The sequence below is a fragment of the Stegastes partitus genome, unplaced genomic scaffold (assembly GCF_000690725.1).
Source record: "Stegastes partitus isolate 25-593 unplaced genomic scaffold, Stegastes_partitus-1.0.2 Scaffold219, whole genome shotgun sequence".
In the NCBI taxonomy this organism is placed as follows: domain Eukaryota; kingdom Metazoa; phylum Chordata; class Actinopteri; family Pomacentridae; genus Stegastes; species Stegastes partitus.
Window position 1 is genome coordinate 152,385 of NW_007577950.1, and position 17,505 is coordinate 169,889.

The window sequence follows — 17,505 nt, forward strand, 5'->3', positions numbered from 1 at the left end:
CAAGTCCTGCAGTGTGAACGTAGCCAATCTGTGGGATTGTTCAGTCAGATAATACGCCGTCATCCTGATTGGTGACATTAAATGTCATGTCGGAGTCACAATCCAAGACTGTCGCTATGTTAAGGCTGTTTTTATGGGTTCTGTTGGTTTTTCCTTAAAACCTGTCGGATAGCAGGTTTAGGATTGTTTAGGGTCGATTATCGAGTCACGGCTGTGTTACGTTAGCTCAGCTTAACAGTGACATCATACCAAGTGCTTCTTATTGCTTCATGCTCCAAAACTGAAAAAAAAACCTCTGGGAACACTTCATGTCAGGAAGTCAAACAGTATCTGCTCAAGTGTCTTTAAAATCTGCATTCTCTGGCCATGGTAAGAATTCTGTGTGAATGAAGGCTGCGTGTATGTTTATTTGAAGGACTTAATGACTTCTTCTGCCTGCGTCCTCTTGAACTGATTCTGCCGTTTGCACATTTTTCATCCTGCATATTTGTTCAGATTGACTTTTTTTTTCTTTTTAGAATGGATTCTGCAAGCCAGAGTGAACACAGTAATTATTTCAGTGTAAAAATGTGGCAGTCAGGGTTATTTTTTTTTAAGGAACCATGGCAGCGCTTTTGTCCATTTCAGCCAATTTAATACAGTTCCACGGACAGTTTCCATGACTGTGAAATGTTAAAGTGGCACTGTGGGTTTACCGAGGCAAATCACTGTCGCGTATTCTGGTCTCGTTATTAATTCCTTACTGGCAGGAGGTTCATATGATTTTGCAGAAAGTATTTTGCAAAAAGTGTTTAATTTCTGGACTTTCCATTTAAACTACAAACCCTGTACTTCAGCGGCACGCCATCAAACGAGCTTTCTGTTACAGATTTTAAGCAGCCAGCACGAAGAAAAGTGCTAAAACCATAAATACAGTCATTATTTATGATATCTTCAAGATGGAAGGAAGTACTTTTACTGTCAAAGTCCAACAGAACAAGTTTCTGACAACATGCAAATTGTCATTTGTTTGTTTGTAAAGTTTCTATCCGGTTGATGAGCATCAGGAAAACAAACCGTAATCTTTAGGTTCTGTTAAGTGTAGATTTCTGTTTTGTAATGTTCTTTCCTTTAATTTTTTGTTTGTGTTTTTTCTCCATTTCATTTATTCCGTATATCTTCTCCCTCAATTTGTATTTGTGCTTCTTTGCTGTCACCTTTTGTTAAAATACTATTTCAGAGTCCACTTCAGTTTTTGCTTTGTGCAAAAACCTCATAATAAGAAAATCTATTTTTAAAAATGTGTGGAATATGTGGAAGCAGAGACATCAGAGTGGGTTGCCAGGTAGAAATATTACAAGGAAAAAACATCATGTTTACTCTGCTGCCACCTGCTGGTAGATCTGTGAGCCTACCACCGTTAATCCCTCAGCCCACAGACAGTTATTTTCATAATTGATGATTAGACGGTCCGTGGGCCGACACCAGAGGGTCATTCTGCGGGTCGTTGTCTCTCTGATTACAGTGATTCCTAATAGAATGATGTGGAACGTCGATGGCCACCTAATGAGATCCCGCAATCTCCCTCCGACTTTTTAACCTTGACCTGCGTCTCGGTGCAAAAAAAAAAAAACACGAGCAGACAGAACAGCAGACTTAGCGGTCCATTTGGCCGAGTGGTTAACCTCGTTTTAACCGCCGCTCTCGTCCAGATCTTTGCCATCAGGAACGTAAATAGTGACTGACTGTTAGCAGAATGAAGTGAGACGGCAGGCAGACGCATCGCCGTTAATGTGAATGTAAGGATGAAGCCATTTATCTGCTCATCCATCTGCTTCCCTCCTCCAATCATGGTACTGATGAGCTGAGCAGGGATTTCCAGACGTCCCTCCCCCCCAGTAAAGCTCCCCAGTTCCTCCTGGGGGATCCGGGGGAGTTCTCAGGCCAGATAAGATATGTAATCTGAGTTCTGGGTCGACCTCGGGGTCTCCTCCCAGTCGGACATGTCAGGAAAACCTCCAGCATTAAGGAGGCTTCCTAATCAGACGCCTGAACCACCTTAACGGGTCCTTTTGATGCAAATCTGCAGCAGCTCTCCTCCGAGCTCCTCCGTTCCTCTGTGTTTACTGGATTTTGTTTGATTGCTGTCATTTCAAACCGATGACGCAATGAATTCTCGTGACAAAGCTGCTGTTGAATGTAGTTTTGTTTCTAGAAGTAATAACCACTAAGTTGCACCAGAATAAGTCAAGAATGTGTTTTCTTTTAACATCAGAAATCTAAAATCAGTCTCTACAGGAGGGACAACAGATGCCTGATAGCGGAGACGCTGGCTCATCCTCCACACTCTTGGACCTTGAGATGCATTCGTGCCAAGTGCACGAGGGCTCTGATGCAGACTTCTCGAGGCCGCCTGCAGACCTTCCTGCCAGCTGTGCCCACAGTTTGAAATCTGCGACATAAACATGGTTCTCCTGCCCTCTGCGAAATGCACACAGACCAAGACGTGCATGATGGAGGCGAGAAACCTGCGTGGAGGTTTATCTGTAGGCGACGGCATGTGGCTGGTCATTTATTGGTTGTCTGTATTTTCAGTCCACAAAGGATTTACAGACTTCTGATGATTTGCTGAGGTGTGTAAACTGGGAGAGATCGACTGAGCAGCTCATCAAAATGCGAATGAACATAAGTCTGAGTTCATTCAGTTGCTTCCAAGCAGCGTGTCGTCATAGAAGTGTGTCTCATCCCTTCACTTCAGCTGTTCGGTTAGGTCAGCTCTTTGGTGCTCTGCTTTGAACTGGACTAAAAAGGGCCACAGAAGGACAGAGAGACTCCTGACTGACGTCGCAGAAGGCTGTGAGGCTTCCTCTGGTTCCTGCAGGTTAAACTTTGAATGTCTTTCCCTGCTACAGAGCGGTGAAGACCCAGAAATCCCAACGATTTATCACATCTGATGCGGCAAAAAAGCGCGACTGCATCAGAAGTTAAATGGAACGAAAAATTGCTCTAATTGTTGAACTTGGAAAACACGAAACACTTTGCCGGGTTGTTGGCAGGTTTATTATCGTACGCAGTGCGGGGAATAACAGAGTTTGTCCAGATCCTCAAAGGAGAAACACAAAGTTAACAGCTGTTAGTGAGCAGAATGACTTTTTACTGGACGGTAGATCTTTATATTGTCTGTGCCATTTAAGAAATGCTGAGTTTAACAAAACAAAAACGTAGAAATGAGAATATAGCTTCTCAGGTGAACCTGTTGGGCCACTTTTCCTGATGCAACCTGCACACAAACACTCTGAACTAGTTGAGTAACTCCACTAAGGAAGAAATAGTTATTCCCAGTCATAAAACTGCATGAAAACACTTGATATAAACACGTGTAGCTGCTTCCTCCCTCTGAAAGAAGCTTGTAAATCTGTGTGTACGGACACTGAATTCAGACTGCAAACACAAGAACACCATCCAGGCTCAGGAACACGTTTACTGAATCTTTTATTCCACAACATCCCTGACACGGCTGATGCATTTTTCTACACTTGTTTGTTCCCGTTATCCACAGACGAGACAGGCGTGCTGCGGCTCTCCGTTTATTTCTTGAGCCTTCAGCTCGGCGGCGAGAGCCTCGATGACGCTGTTGGTCAGCTGGCTGCTGCTCTTGGTCGAGCGGCAGTCCTGGTCTTTGGGAAAATATGCCGTCTTTGCTCCCGAAATTTGAGTCAATGCTTCTGGAAATACACAAAAACAACTGCGTGTAAGAACAGATTGTGTTTTGTGAAATGACTTGAGCTGTTAGCAGGTAGTGAATAAATGCAGCTGCAGGATGGTAGGAAGCGGACGGCCTCACGGTTGCACACAGCCAGCCTGTTTCCTCCGACGTACGGGGTTTGCCATTTATATCCCGTCTGCTCGCTGCATTCATCGAACACACGACTCCTCCTCAGGAAGCCAAAGTCGAATCCCTGTGAGAGAAAACTATATTACATGCTCCCAAAAAATAAAATGAAAATGTGGACAATATATGTAGTGTTGTGTGTGATGCATACGTGGTTGCACAGAGGTTTGCAGTAGCGCTTGTTGCCAACTGTGACGCATGCCAGCCCCCCATTACTGGGCACCTCGGCTTCCGGGCATCTTGTTGGCTCGGCGCCTTGGCATTCTATAAGTCAATGAATATTTAATCAGCGCAGATCATAAAACATTTAAACTGTAGATTGTCCGTTCCATGCGCATCGTCGTATTGTTCCTGCTGTCGTCTGCGCCGACTCCTCTGAGAAAACACGTCCTCCAATCAGTAAACACCCGCCTCACATGAAAAGCCACTCTCCAATTACTCTGAAAACGCTAGACCACAACATTTCATCTTAATCAATGATGAGAGCCTTCAGCAGGTAGTAAACCTCCCATTTGAACCAGCCACTCATTTGCAAATGAGTTCATTTAATTCAGAGTTAGACTCCAAGTGCCTGGAGGAATGGGATAATTTTGGTGAGCCCCGGCAGTCTCCTCGAGTGCTCTGATTGTGTGAAAATGACCATCAGAGTCGCTGCAGTGTACTTCAGTCTGGAAATTATCCTGAAGTTTCCGCGGTGGCTATAAAAACTAAGTCTCTGCATCGTTAAAGTCGAGTCCAGGCCGATCTTTAATTAAATTAATCATCAGTGTTAATGAATTTGGGTAAAAAAATGTAAAAAAGAAAGTCTCTCCACCTCCTCTGGAGTCACTGTGGCTGCTGCTAGTTAGAACTTTTAGGCATTTTAGTGAAGCTGAGCCTGAATCATTAGAATATGAAACATCAGATCAGGTCGTGAACCTGCAGTGCAGCTCGTTATCCTGCTTCAGTTTCCACTTTAAGACACTTTAGTGGCTGAAAACCAGCTTTTGGTGTGAATCAGCACCCAGACGTAGTTAGAGATGACAACAAATGGATCTTATAACCCAGAAATACAGACCGTGGCTCACGTGGTAACCTTTAGCTTTTACCTAAACCACTTCTGACAAAGATGCAGCACACAGAAGACACACAGGTCTGCTGCCGTCCTCCCACCTCTCAGCTGGTGTTGGTGCAGAGCGTCGGTCACGTTCCTCATGTACAGCAGCAGTGAAGCCGTCTGCTGTGGCGTCCAGGTGGACGGAGGGCTTTGTCCACACTCTGCTGCCACCTTTTGGTTAATATCAGACACGACATTCACTTTATTCCTTTCTTATAATGTCATACATGGAAAGAACATTACAAATGAGAGAAATTTAACCCTCTGAACTTTTGGTTTTTTTTTGCTTCTGTCATATTTTTACTCACTGCTGGCTCAGTTTTCACTTAAAAACAAAGTCCTGCACCTCCGTGGAGAACTATGGCTAGAAGTTAAGAGAGCTCACATATGTGTTCTGTGCAGTGTGACACAGTCGTAATGCCATAAACCACAAAAACATTCAGATCAACATGTGTACTGGAAAAAATGGTGGCTCTACATACTGGAGATACTTTACAACTTACTTTTTTTTTTTTTTTTTAAAGTGAGAATATAGTGATTGTATTGAATATCTTGATTTTAAAAACACTCAAATCAACATATACATTTTGTTTTCGAATACTAGAGTAATTCTTTTTTTAATTTTTAAAAATTATTCTTATTGTTATTATTATTATTATTATTATTTGTTGACAGGACACATCCTGCAGTTCAGCCAAAAAAGTCCCTGATTTTTGTGAAGTGATTCTTGGTCACAGCAGAATAAATGATGACTTCGCAGTTGCACAAAGAAGTAGAGAATTTTATGTTTGTTTGTTTTTTCACAAACTCTATAAATAAATAAATAAAATTTTACGAAAATATGTACATACAGTCGTCCTCAAACGTATTCATATCCTTCTATTAAAGAAACGGCAAAATTCACAATAGTCACCCAAATAACTACAAACTAAAAAAAAATTATAATAATTTTAAAAAAGTAATAAGAAGTGAAAATTTGCAAAATTATTATTGAGTGAAATAAGACGTTGCTTTTGAATTGTGGTTGGAAAGAATAATTTAAAAAAACAAACAAAACTGTGGTGGACCAATGAGAGGCCTTTGCTGATGAGCAGTGGACCAATGAGAGGCCTTTGCTGATGAGCAGCGGACCAATGAGAGGCCTTTGCTGATGAGCAGTGGACCAATGAGAGCCTTTGCTGATGAGCAGTGGACCAATGAGAGCCTTTGCTGATGAGCAGTGGTCCAGAACACCTGTCAACAGGTGCACAAGTCTGACTGAGAGTTACAGGAAACAGCTGATGGCAGTGATTGGCTCAGAGGGTTGTTCAGCTAGATAGTAGTTCACGGGTTCATCAGGCTGGTTTTTGTTTTTGTTTGTAATATTTCTGTTGAACCACAATTCAAAAACAATGTCATGATGTCCATTACATTTTTATTTTTTATTACTTTTGTCGATTTCAGCTTATTCCAGTGACTGAAGCTGTTTTTTTTTTTTTCTTCTTTGATGGGAGGAATACATGTGAGGACGACTGTATGTATTAAACAGTTTGCATTTTAATTTGTTTCTATACTTTTCTCCTAAACACAGCCTGAAGTTCAGCCAAACACATTGAATTTTGGTCACTTGCGTGCTGGTCAGTAAATCATAATACATAAAAGGTTGCACAGTTTTGTGCTTTTTACAGACTTCAGGACGTTTAAAAAAAATGTGTAGAATAAAGTGATTCTGATGAAATACGACGAGTTGAAAACCAACAAATGTTCCTGATTGTTGTCCTGATAAATGATGACAACTTTGGTGATTTGCTAAAACAACAACCTGCTGTTAAAATGCGCTGCAGGCTTTGGGGTTCAGAGGGTTTTTTTTCCCACAAAGCAAAATGTGAGCTCCACTTCTGTGCATGTCTCTCACGGGATGGCCTTAATTTACCTTGAGATCAGCTGGCAGACGGTGGAAGACTTGAGTTAGTGAGGAGCAGTTGTCGCGTCCCGTTTCCTGGGCAGCAGAGCAGCACAAAACTGCAACCAAACAAACACACGGCGCTGAATGAAAGGTTCTGGCCGGTCCTTTATCTTTCCAGCCACACAGCGAGGGCTGGACATGCACTGTCTCCCTCTGTGATCTTCTCCATTTCATAAAACACACAAATAGGCGTGAGATTACCTGCGAGTGAGCAGAGCCAGGTCAGTGTTGCCCTCATCGCCATGGCCGCTGTGATTCCTCTGCCCCCCGAATTGAAGGCAGAAGGCTGTGACAGGGGGAATTTATTGACTGAGTCCGCGGGAGCAAAGTTTGGAGGGGAGTGGTCTGCCGGGCATTTCACAAATGTAAAAACTTCCAGCCCATGATGTAACCCAGACTTTGGCACTGCGGCCCTGGATAACCTTCATCCTGCAGAGTTCCACTTTATCTGTGCCAATTTCTTGCAAGTCAAATAATAAAGCGTTTTTTTTTTCCTTCCCTCTTGTGTGCAGGTCCCTGCTCTGGGCTGATGGGGGAGCTGGCAGAACACACTCTCAGCTGTAATTAGCTGCTAGTTGGGTCTAAGATGACACTGCATTGTCTGCACTGATACCTACTTTATTTATTTCTCCTGACATGTGCAGTTTGTTTTTGTTGTTTCTTTTCCCTCATTTCTGGTCATCGCTGAGATTCAGGTTCTCTCAGCTTGTTCGTCTCTTACAGGCGCTCTGGATGATTATCAGCTCTGTTCTCCTGCAAAAGATGTTTTCCACTGTGCGCTTGTGTAGCAGTCGGTAGTATGTCGTATCTTCTGTTTTCCTTTCACTCTCCTTCTCACTTCTGCACACTTTCCCTCTATCAGGTCCAGCAGTATTACATTCATATGTAAGCAAGCATTCAAAATAAATGAAATAAAATAGAATGAACACATAAATAAATAGACAAAAATCAAGAGGAGCAAATGTGTTCAGCACACAGCAGCCAGATCGTCGTTCTGCTGTGATGCTGGACCGGACACGTTAAAGAAAAGCCTTTAGTTGGGTTGTTCTTCAAACAGGAAGTCGCCAAATGTCGGTACGAGATCACCGGCGGCCCGTCAGACACGCCGGGCGACTCGGTGTCAGTCAGTAAGTTGCGCCGCGAAGGATGACTGTGTAAATAATTCACTGTGGATGTTATTCATTATGGATGTCTGACGATCGGGGAGCAAATGAATTATTGAAGCTTAGGAAGAGTGATTGAGCTCATTAACACGGAGAATCGGCTTTTATGTTTGATTTGAGGAACAAAGATTAGTCCTCAAAACGGACCTCGAGAGCTGTTATCGTCTTACAAGCGTGTCCTCTACATGATTCCCTTCCTTTTTTTTTTTTTTTTCTTTGTCTTCTCGTCTTTCTTTTATGGCCGCGTGCTGCCTGGGATTCTCCGCCCCATAAAATATTCTCACAATAATGAGTTCATTAAAGCTTAAATCCATAAACTTCCGCGTTCTGCAGAGTTGCTGTCGGGGAAGTTTAGCTTCCTGTTTGTTTGTTTGCTCGAGGTTTTGTGAAATGTTGGAAAAGGATCGTCTGGTGAAGTGTGAAGGTTGTGAATGCAGTGATGTCGACGCGTTCAGGTGTCATGATGTGAAAACCTGTAAATATAAAACTTTAAAGCCCCACCAGGTATTCAGATGTGGTGGTGAGAGTGCCGTTGGTTCACTGGCTGTTGTTTAAAATGACTTTACTACTAAGGTTTTATTGCTTTATTTGTTTAAAATGTGTTCATTAATATTCGAATGTTGGATTGAAGTCTTTATGTTTTAACTCTCTGCTTTATTTGAACGCTTGTTTTTACCTTCTGGACCTTCCTGCAGGTTGGAAAAGCTTCAAAATAAATAAAAAAGTTTAGAAAAATACCCAAAATGACCCCATTAATCAGCCAGAAAGAGTACAGATGGAAGGACAGCGAGGAAAATTCATCAAATCAGAGGGTAGAACTGTGATACTTCATCAAAATGACTTCACTGTCGCATTTAAAAAGTCTGTAAAAAACAAACAAACAAAGCGATCTTCTCCTCAGCACGACCGGACAGTCAGTGTTGACTCAGCTGCCATCAGAATCGTGTTGCAGATGTTTTACGGTAAACAGGATGAACTGCAGGCTGTTTGCTCAGAGCAGATAGGAGACCAACACTTCTGGTCAGTTAGGAGAAGATTCCCGACACTCGCATGTCTGTGCTACATGTGAAGGTCTGACCAGCAGATGGTTTGCTTCCAGGCTGCACTGGACTGGTTTGGTTCCTTCTGCAGCATATATACGAAAAACAGCTTTAAAAAGAAAATGACTGTAAACTGGATGGTCGGACTGATGTGGGACTCCACTGTGACGGCTCTGTTTCCAACTTGTGCCTTCACAAGATCACGTGTTCAGAACTTCCTTTAGAAGCTGCTTTAGCTGCTTTCATGTCTTTAGTGAGGTAAAAATATCACATCATGGATTCCTCCCCGCTCCTCGGATCCTAAAATACACGTTTTAGCTTCGGGTGGCGTCAGATCTGGTTTTTACGTCGTCACACTGTTTAGTTGTAATAACCTTTATTTATCCGTGCACAGGGACGGCGTGATAACTTCAAGGCCCATTTAGTACAAGAACAGACAGGGACGCCATGATCTGTTGAAGTTACAGTTGTTATGTTGCCATGGTGATGGCGGCACGCATGGACACAGCGCCCCCTTCAGGAGGCAGCGAGAGTGAACGTTCAGTGTCTCTATCCCAGACGTTCATTCTGTGAAACTTAAATGATCCTGATCCTCTCCCATCCTGCCTGTGCTGCTGTGTCTGTACAGCAACATGACAATAAACCTGATTTGATTCTGATTCTGATTACAGTCATCTAACATCATAAATGTGTAGCGACCTCTTAGCAAAACAGGCAAGTATGGATTTAAACCAACCAACAACTTAGAGCTGCATCTTTGACTCAGGCGTGTAGATAATCCCTGTCAGCCCACGTGTCGACTGATGAATCTGTTGTGTGCAGATGTCAGGTTGCTCACTATCCTCTCCTCTGTCTCCACCTCGTTCTTCACGTCCTCCACAGTGAGTCTCAGGGTCTCCACCACCACATAACCCCGTCTACAGTCCAGTACGTTGGCCACCGCCGCCTGCTGCTTGTAGCGCTCATCATGAAGACCAGTCCTCTGCTCTGTACAGGCCACAAGCTTTGGCCCCTTTTTTTTCAAACCTTTCTCCAACATGCATTTCTGATTAATTTGCTTAATAATGGCTGTAAACCCGTCACACCAAAAGACGCTCTGTGCAGTAAGGCCGTGTGGTTTCATGTCGACATGGGTTTTCTGGTCTCATTTTAGTGCAGGTTTAAATGACCAGCTGCCTCGTGTACAGCAGGACAGAAACAGCATCAGCTCAGTCTTACCTTTTCTAGAACAAACATATGTCCATTAAAAGTGACGTTTGGTTTTGTTTTCCTGCTAGTGTTGCTGTTTGCACGTGGAGGCGCATATGAACATCGCTTTGTCTAATTTTAAGGTTCTTTTATGACTTCATGTAAAGAGACAGACTTCTGTGGTGGAAAATGAGATTTTTATTTTCATTTCTTCATACCAAGCAGCAGGAGAAGTTGTCACATGATGCGTTTGAGTTGATTTCACTTCCAGTGCGTTAGTGGCAGTGTGAAATAAGATCATTGTTTGGTTTATCATCAGACTGAATGGAATCGTCTGGCTTCGTCCAAAGGAATCAGAATTAGCCTCTAAAAACCCCCAATTAACACACTGTGTGTTTTATATTAGGATTTAACTGAGACTCGACCAGGAAGTCTCCTGAGATGATAATCCGGTTTACTGAGAGAGACCAAGAAGGTGCGCCATGATACCAGGACAGAGATTATAGAAGTGATCATGACTCCAGAGGAAAACACCAGAATATCCACCGTCATAGCGGCTATTAAACTCTCCAGGTACGCATCTTATGATTAAAGCTTTTAGGGAAACTGGAGGTGTTTCCAGGACCGGAGAGCTAAATGGAAAAACAAAGTTAGGAGCAAATCCTGGCTGTTCTGCCAATTAGACGAGTAAAAGATTAGAGCAGCTGCTGTAGGTGACAGAAAGTTACACAGATAAGGATGGAGGTACAGAAAGCCGGCTCCAAGATGGTGGACGGCGATGTGAAGCGTACGGAGGAGATGAACTCATCAAACCAAATGCTGCTGTTGTTTATTTACACCAACAAGATGTCGCCTGTCATATAAGAGAAACACACCTTGAGCCATTTTAAGCATCTGAACAAACCGAAGCTGCTGTTTTTTTTGTTTCTAACGAGGACTCACAGTCGTCCCACCTTCAAACGAACCACCTCGGTACCTGGACTGGCGTCAGCGCCGAGCAGCCCGCTACAGGAGCCGTGATGAATGGCGCGTATGATAGCAACACGCTCTCCTCCCTGTCTAACCTTTCTCAAATACTCGTGACATTCTCCCCGCGGCGCTTCCTTGTCTGCCTCCCTCGCAGGCATTGTGCTGAATTAGCCAGCCGTGGAAAAGCGGCTACTGTGTTGTCGAATGATTCACACGGATGAGCTGCGAAAAACCAAAGCACTCGGAGCTAATTGGTATTCAAGACGGCGCCGCGCTACCTGTTTCAAAGACTTTTCTTTTTTTTTTTTTTTCCTGTTGGAGAGGATCACTGAGCCTCCAGGGGAAGTTTGAATGCAGTTGCAGCTGATGAATAGCTAATAACATCTATTAGCTCATTTAATTACCTCTTTGCTTTTATCACAAGGCTGATTTATTTTCTTAACACGCGGAAGCCGCAGCCGTCGCGGATCATTTCGAAGGCGTGGCGCGCGGCCCTGTACGAGATTCTGGAAGATTAATGTGCAAATGCCTTCCAAAGCGAGAGGGTTTAGCGCGGATATGCAACTCTCCAGCTTGTAAAGATACCACCAAACTGATCATGTCAGGGAAAAAAAAAGGCTTTTCTGACTAAACAAAAACTAAAGCATAAAAGCAGAGAGACAGGCGGGAACAGGGGCAGTTAAAGTGGCCCTGATGTCTCCAGCTGTGCCGAATCAGACATTTGGAGCTCAGCAGGAGGCTCCAGAACGAGGATTTCTTCTCAACTAACCTCGTGCGGTAATTAACAAACTATTGGAGTGACACCATTTCCTGAAAAAACGGCGCGAATGAGACGGATGACTGACAGCTCCGCTCCGCCGTTCAGCCCCGCCCCTCGCCGTTGTGTCGCGTACACAAATTAGCCGAAACATCAGAGGGGCGCCGCTGGCGGGGAAGAGTGCACCAGGAAGGAACGCTCTTCAACGAAGGCCCGTCTGCCGCCTCCTGAACGCATCCCGCTGAGCGAGCCGGTCGCTTAGTCACCCAGTCAGTCAGTCAAAGCAACGCGCCGATTGTTCGACACCTCCAGGAACGACGAGAACATCCCGGCGCCGGAGCAGCAGCCCAGAACACACACCAGATGGGGGAAACTATTAATTTATCAAATATTTATAAGATGCAAATGTGAATAAAAAATGATGGCGCTGTCCCTGAACACCTGTTTCCCCACCGGCTCCGAGCTCTTGTTTACCACCTGCCTCTCCTTCCTGAACACCTTGTGAGTTCGCCTCGTGTCTCAGCGCTCCATGTTTACTCTTCTGTCTGTATTCTGGTTCTGGTTTTTTTGTTTTTTTCGCCGCCCACGTATTGTATTTATCTCACCGCTTCCTGACTCTTTGCATAACTCCGGTTTTCTTCCTCCCTCCCAGGCTTCACTTATATCAAAGGTTATGACCTAATTGACTGTTAGCATGCTGATGACTGGCTGCTCCTGTTTGCTGACAGCCGGCCCGCTCGGCTGATCTTTCATCCCAGTATGACGAGCTGGCACTGGCTGCAAACTGGGTTATACAGTTTTAATTATGCAGGAAGCACTGTCATCTCCATGTATACTGTAGAGCAGAATAGCTGCTGTATAAACTGCGATTAATCATGTTTTATTCCTTTAAACCCCAAAACCTGCACGCTGGTTATCGTTTTAAAAATTATTCTGCAAAAAAAATGCAAAAGCAGAAAAAAAAAATCACCAGATTTGCAGCTAATAATGTGTGATGTGCCGTTTCGTTGTGAGAATTTAGCTTAAATCTGCTGAAAATGAACAGATTTAAGCTTAGAATTATGACATTTCAACAAATTCCCTGCATTCTGCTCGTCTCATTTAAATAATTACCTGAAAATAAATAAATTAAACCCACCAAGTTGTATTAAAAGCAAATAATTCTGCAGTCCCTGTCAGCTGCAAACAAAAAAATAAACAAATCTGGGACTTTTTGGTTAATCTGCAGTTGTGTTTCCAAAGAGAGAGAAATTAAAAATGGATGTTGTCGCCATTTTATCTCGTATTTTAAATGTTCCACATGTTAAGCCCAATTTTTTTCTCCAATTTTTGTAAATTAACTTGTAAAGAAACTCAACTTTCCTTTTCTTTTTTATGATTTATGGCGTTCTGACGGCGTCATTCTGCGCTAAAGACATTTCTGAGTTCTCTCTCCTTCATAGTTTTTCCACAGAGGTGCAGGACTTCACATCGCAGTGAAAAATGAGCCGACATTGAGAAAAAAAAATGTGACAGGAGCACAAAATTACAAAATTCCCACCAACTGCTTGGAGTCGAGAGGGCAACGCATGAAACAACAATCCCACATGCATCTGACCCAGTAACTCTGCCTACCAGTTATTTTAAAGGAGCAAAACGGTTGCAGGTGGATGCCGAGGAATCGTCCCGTTTGGTGTCGTGTGCAGAAGATTTCCTTGAAGCAGGAAGTCAGAGAACATAAAAGAAAGCCGGCTGTATCATCCGGAGGGGATCTGTGTCAGAGGTGTGGATACGCTCTGCAGCGCCGCCACACAAAGAGCAGCACTTCGTTGTTGGTGTCTTTAAAGGGTTAGTGCTGCTGCCAAAAGCTGACAGGAGTGCCAAAAGTCCTGTGCCACTTTCTCTTTTTTTCCCTCCGCTCTCGTCTTAAAGAACAAAAACACCCGCATGAAAGCTTTGTGAGCGGAGGCTTTGTTAGCAATCAATACAGTGTTTACTGAAAGATCTCCGACCTTTTCCTTTTAATAGCTTCTTTGCTTCGCAGGCAGGAATCAAAATAAGAAAATGCTCTTGACATGCTCGCTGGTTATTTTATTTTTTGTTGTATTCTCAGATTAAGAACCTGCGGTGCGTCTCTGTTTTTACAAACACCCCTCAAGGCTGCAATAATTACGATATTAACAATAATTGGAGAAACTGTTTCACAAAAAAAGACACAGCGAGAGGCAGAAAAGATGCCAGACATGAGACTATTTAAGGAACAGACAAGTGATTTAAAAAGCTTAGTCTTTTCAAATCGGCCAAAAAACTGCAGCATGTTCTGGATTTACAGCTTCGTGATGAGGATCTCCCGTGGACTCAACATGCATGGACGTCATGTATGTTACATATGACAAATGCAGATGGCAGAGCTGCATGATGACAAGCAGAACAAAACCAAAAGATTTCCCAAATTCCAAAAGTCATTTAACTCCCTGTGTGATGTCCCATCATTAAAACAAATTTAGGGTGAAAATCCTAATATTTCATCAAAATCACTCTATGCTATACGCCTCATTTAAAAATCGGCAAAAATAAATCATTTGAACCAACAAAATTGTGTAAAAAGCAAAAAAAATCTGCAGTTGCTGGTGCAGCCGAGGAACCGGAGAAGGTTTGGATGAACTGCAGGCTGTGTTTCACAGACAGAGACACGTAACCACACTCATTATCATCACCAATAACTTCAGAGACAGAGAGAGGTTAAAAAAAAAGAAGGTGCATTTAAGGAACATCCAAATCTGTGTGATGAAAAAGCTTAAAGAACCTTTTTAAGTCGACCAAAAACTACAGAATTTCTTTGGTTTTCAGCTCTAAAAAAGGTTCCTGCTGGAGTCAACATGCCTCCAGAGCTTGACGTTATTGATGTAGAAGCAAAAAAATAATTTCAAAATAATTTTATTCTATGTGCCTTGTTTAAAAATTTGCCAAAATTAAATAATCTGAACCAACCAAATTCTGTAAAAAGCAAAAACGTTTGCAGTCGCTGGTTCAACCGAGGAGCCACGATCGACTCGGCTCAATGAAGAAACGAGACAAACAAAATGTTGAAGTGGATGAACTGCAGGTTGTGTTTCCACAGAGCAGACAGAGAAACGTATGGAAGCAAATTAAAAATGTATAAAATCACTTCTTTTCCTCCAGTGTTGGCTACAGTCACACTCATTACAATATCAGTAATTTTAGAAACTGCAAGAAGCGAAAAAAGATGCATTTAAGGACCAGCCAAGTCTGAGTGATTAAAAAGCTGAAGTCGGCCAAAAACCACAGCGTGTTTCTTTTGGTTCTCGGCTCTCGGGATGAGAAGCCTCCTGCTGGATCCAACGAGCCTCCAGAGGTCAGTGATGACAGATGCAGGCCGGCCAAAGCCGTCTCCTGCTGCCCATGTTTGGCTGCCGGAGCGGTTCTGCTGGACCTCAGCCTTTAAATTACAAGCCACCGAACATCTGTGAGACAACGACGACGACGCACCCTTTCGCTTCGGCTGTGTGTTTTTTTTCCCACTCATTTCCCAGAGAGACTGATGCTGCTAATGGGTACTAGCACGGTAAAAGGCTTTTCAGATTAGTGCTCCAAAAGCAGCTTTAGGATTCTTCCCGGTCCCGGCTGTGAGACCCTCCCATGTCGGAGATTGGCTCTCCAAAACAACAATAACAAAAAAAGAGAAGAAAGCTCAAGTTTGCATGAAGTTTGAAGGTTGAATTTAATGTTGTGTTAGCGTTAGCGTGTTTATTTTCACATGAGGCTGTGCGCATGTCCCTCTGTGAGTTATCGGTTTAATTTCCCCTTTATGTGACTGTAAATGAACGCTATTTGCATAAAGCTACCGAGGCTCATAAAAGTGCCCGTGGTGAGATAGTGGATCCAGTTAAGTTCCTCCTCGGAGTGAGACGGAGATGAAAAAAGAAATCCCTTCCCCTCGTCTCCATCGGTTACATCCGTCTGATTCACGCTGCCGATGAACCGTCTGGGCTGACCCGAGACATCAGAGACGCTGCACCGAGTCGGATTATAATGTAGGTGGAGGCCAGACACCCACACTCAGTCGGCCTGCAGGAGATTCACTCCATTCCTTTTCCAGGCTGTTGTTAGAAAGAAAAAAAGGGACTCAATCCAAAACGATACATCATTTCTAATAAATCAATTGAGGAGAGACTTGGCTGCCTGACATTCATTAGCCCTTCTCCCCCCTCAAACCCGGGTGATTATAAAACCAGAAATTGAAGTGATTTGTAAGGAAATGTCTTTAAATAACTCATTCCAGCGGTTATCTTGCAGGCATTACGCGCTGATTTATTCATGCAGCCTCATCTCGGGGTTGAACGATGAACGGTGGACGACACACGGCAACAGGTTCGCTGCTCGTATGAACCGGCGTCGAGTGCCGCGTGTGCGCCCGCGGCCATCTGGAACACGCGTGTCGAGAACAATCGGAGCATTTTAATTGCATGTGGGAGACGGTATTAAGGTCACAGTCGGCATTAAAGTTGCATGTTTTAGCGCGGAGCATGAATAACGTACGTTTAGCGTTCATGCCACTGATATGATTGAAGCAGCACCGTTGATTCCTGCAGCTTCGGGGTTTTTTTTTGAATTTTGGCACATTTTTACAATCAAGGACGTTTCTGCACTCGCATGTTATTCACCAAAGATCTCCACTAAAGTAAAATCTGGCCTCTAGAAACTGCAGCCGTGTCCCTTTCTCTCTGTGCTGCTGTTATTAACGGACATGAGCTGCTGGTGACCCCTCGACTCCATGAACGTAGTCAGAGCTGGACATCGAACTACAAGGCGCCTTGCTCGGTGCTTGGTGGGGCTGAAAAAGTTTCCATCCATGAGCGATTTTAAACGTCGACACGCTTCCTCAGTTTTAGGCCCGTGGAGCAAAACTTCTCAGTCGATGGGACAAAATAAAATAAACAAATGTGTAAATGTGATTCTACCAAACGGATCCGATTCTAGTAATAAGACGAGTTATTTTCAGAAGTTTTCTTACTTCTGTAGTGCGAGAGTTCAGTCACACAACATCTGAATCTCATCCTCCTGCTGCTTCCATATTTCACCAGCAGGCTTTGTTTTAAAAAGATGTTTCTAATTTTATGGCCTTTCAAAATAAAATACACGTGCAAACATGGCCAGCGTGTCAACTGTAATGTCAAACTGTAGATATGTGAAGTGTGACACTGGTGCAGAAAAAAAGAGGGCAGCACAAAGGCACCATGTTGGTCTAAAGTTCATTATTTTAATTTGATTTTTTGGGAATTATTCCATCCTTCTCGCCGGAATTGATGGATGCCGTTCTGGGGCTGAACATCAGATTAAATGTTGAACTCAAATCCATCAGGAGACTGTGTCTTTCAAAATAAAAGCAGATATTTTAGCATGTCTGAAGCTACTGTTATTGAACTTTTATTGTTCAAACACCACCTGCCTGAAGCCCTGTTCTGCTAAGCTGACC

The 17,505-nt window shown here is 43.4% G+C and overlaps 1 protein-coding gene and 1 long non-coding RNA gene across 2 annotated transcripts in view; one reads left to right on the forward strand and one right to left on the reverse strand.

Annotated features, from left to right (window-relative positions):
• Positions 1-3,454: 3,454 nt before the first annotated feature.
• Positions 3,455-7,193, reverse strand: LOC103356748 (uncharacterized). The gene is made up of 6 exons (XM_008281010.1): positions 7,114-7,193; positions 6,880-6,968; positions 5,024-5,138; positions 4,023-4,135; positions 3,824-3,938; positions 3,455-3,704 (listed from the first exon to the last, which is right to left on the reverse strand). Exons 1-6 carry the CDS (start codon positions 7,154-7,156, stop codon positions 3,529-3,531), a joined length of 651 nt encoding a protein of 216 aa, XP_008279232.1. The 5' UTR covers positions 7,157-7,193; the 3' UTR covers positions 3,455-3,528.
• The window catches only part of LOC103356747 (uncharacterized), a 17,158-nt gene continuing 5,894 nt past the window's right edge, over positions 6,242-17,505 (forward strand). The window contains exons 1-2 of the long non-coding RNA XR_520155.1: positions 6,242-6,321; positions 7,557-7,565. This is a non-coding gene — a long non-coding RNA (uncharacterized LOC103356747). The remainder of the gene's footprint in view (positions 6,322-7,556; positions 7,566-17,505) is intronic.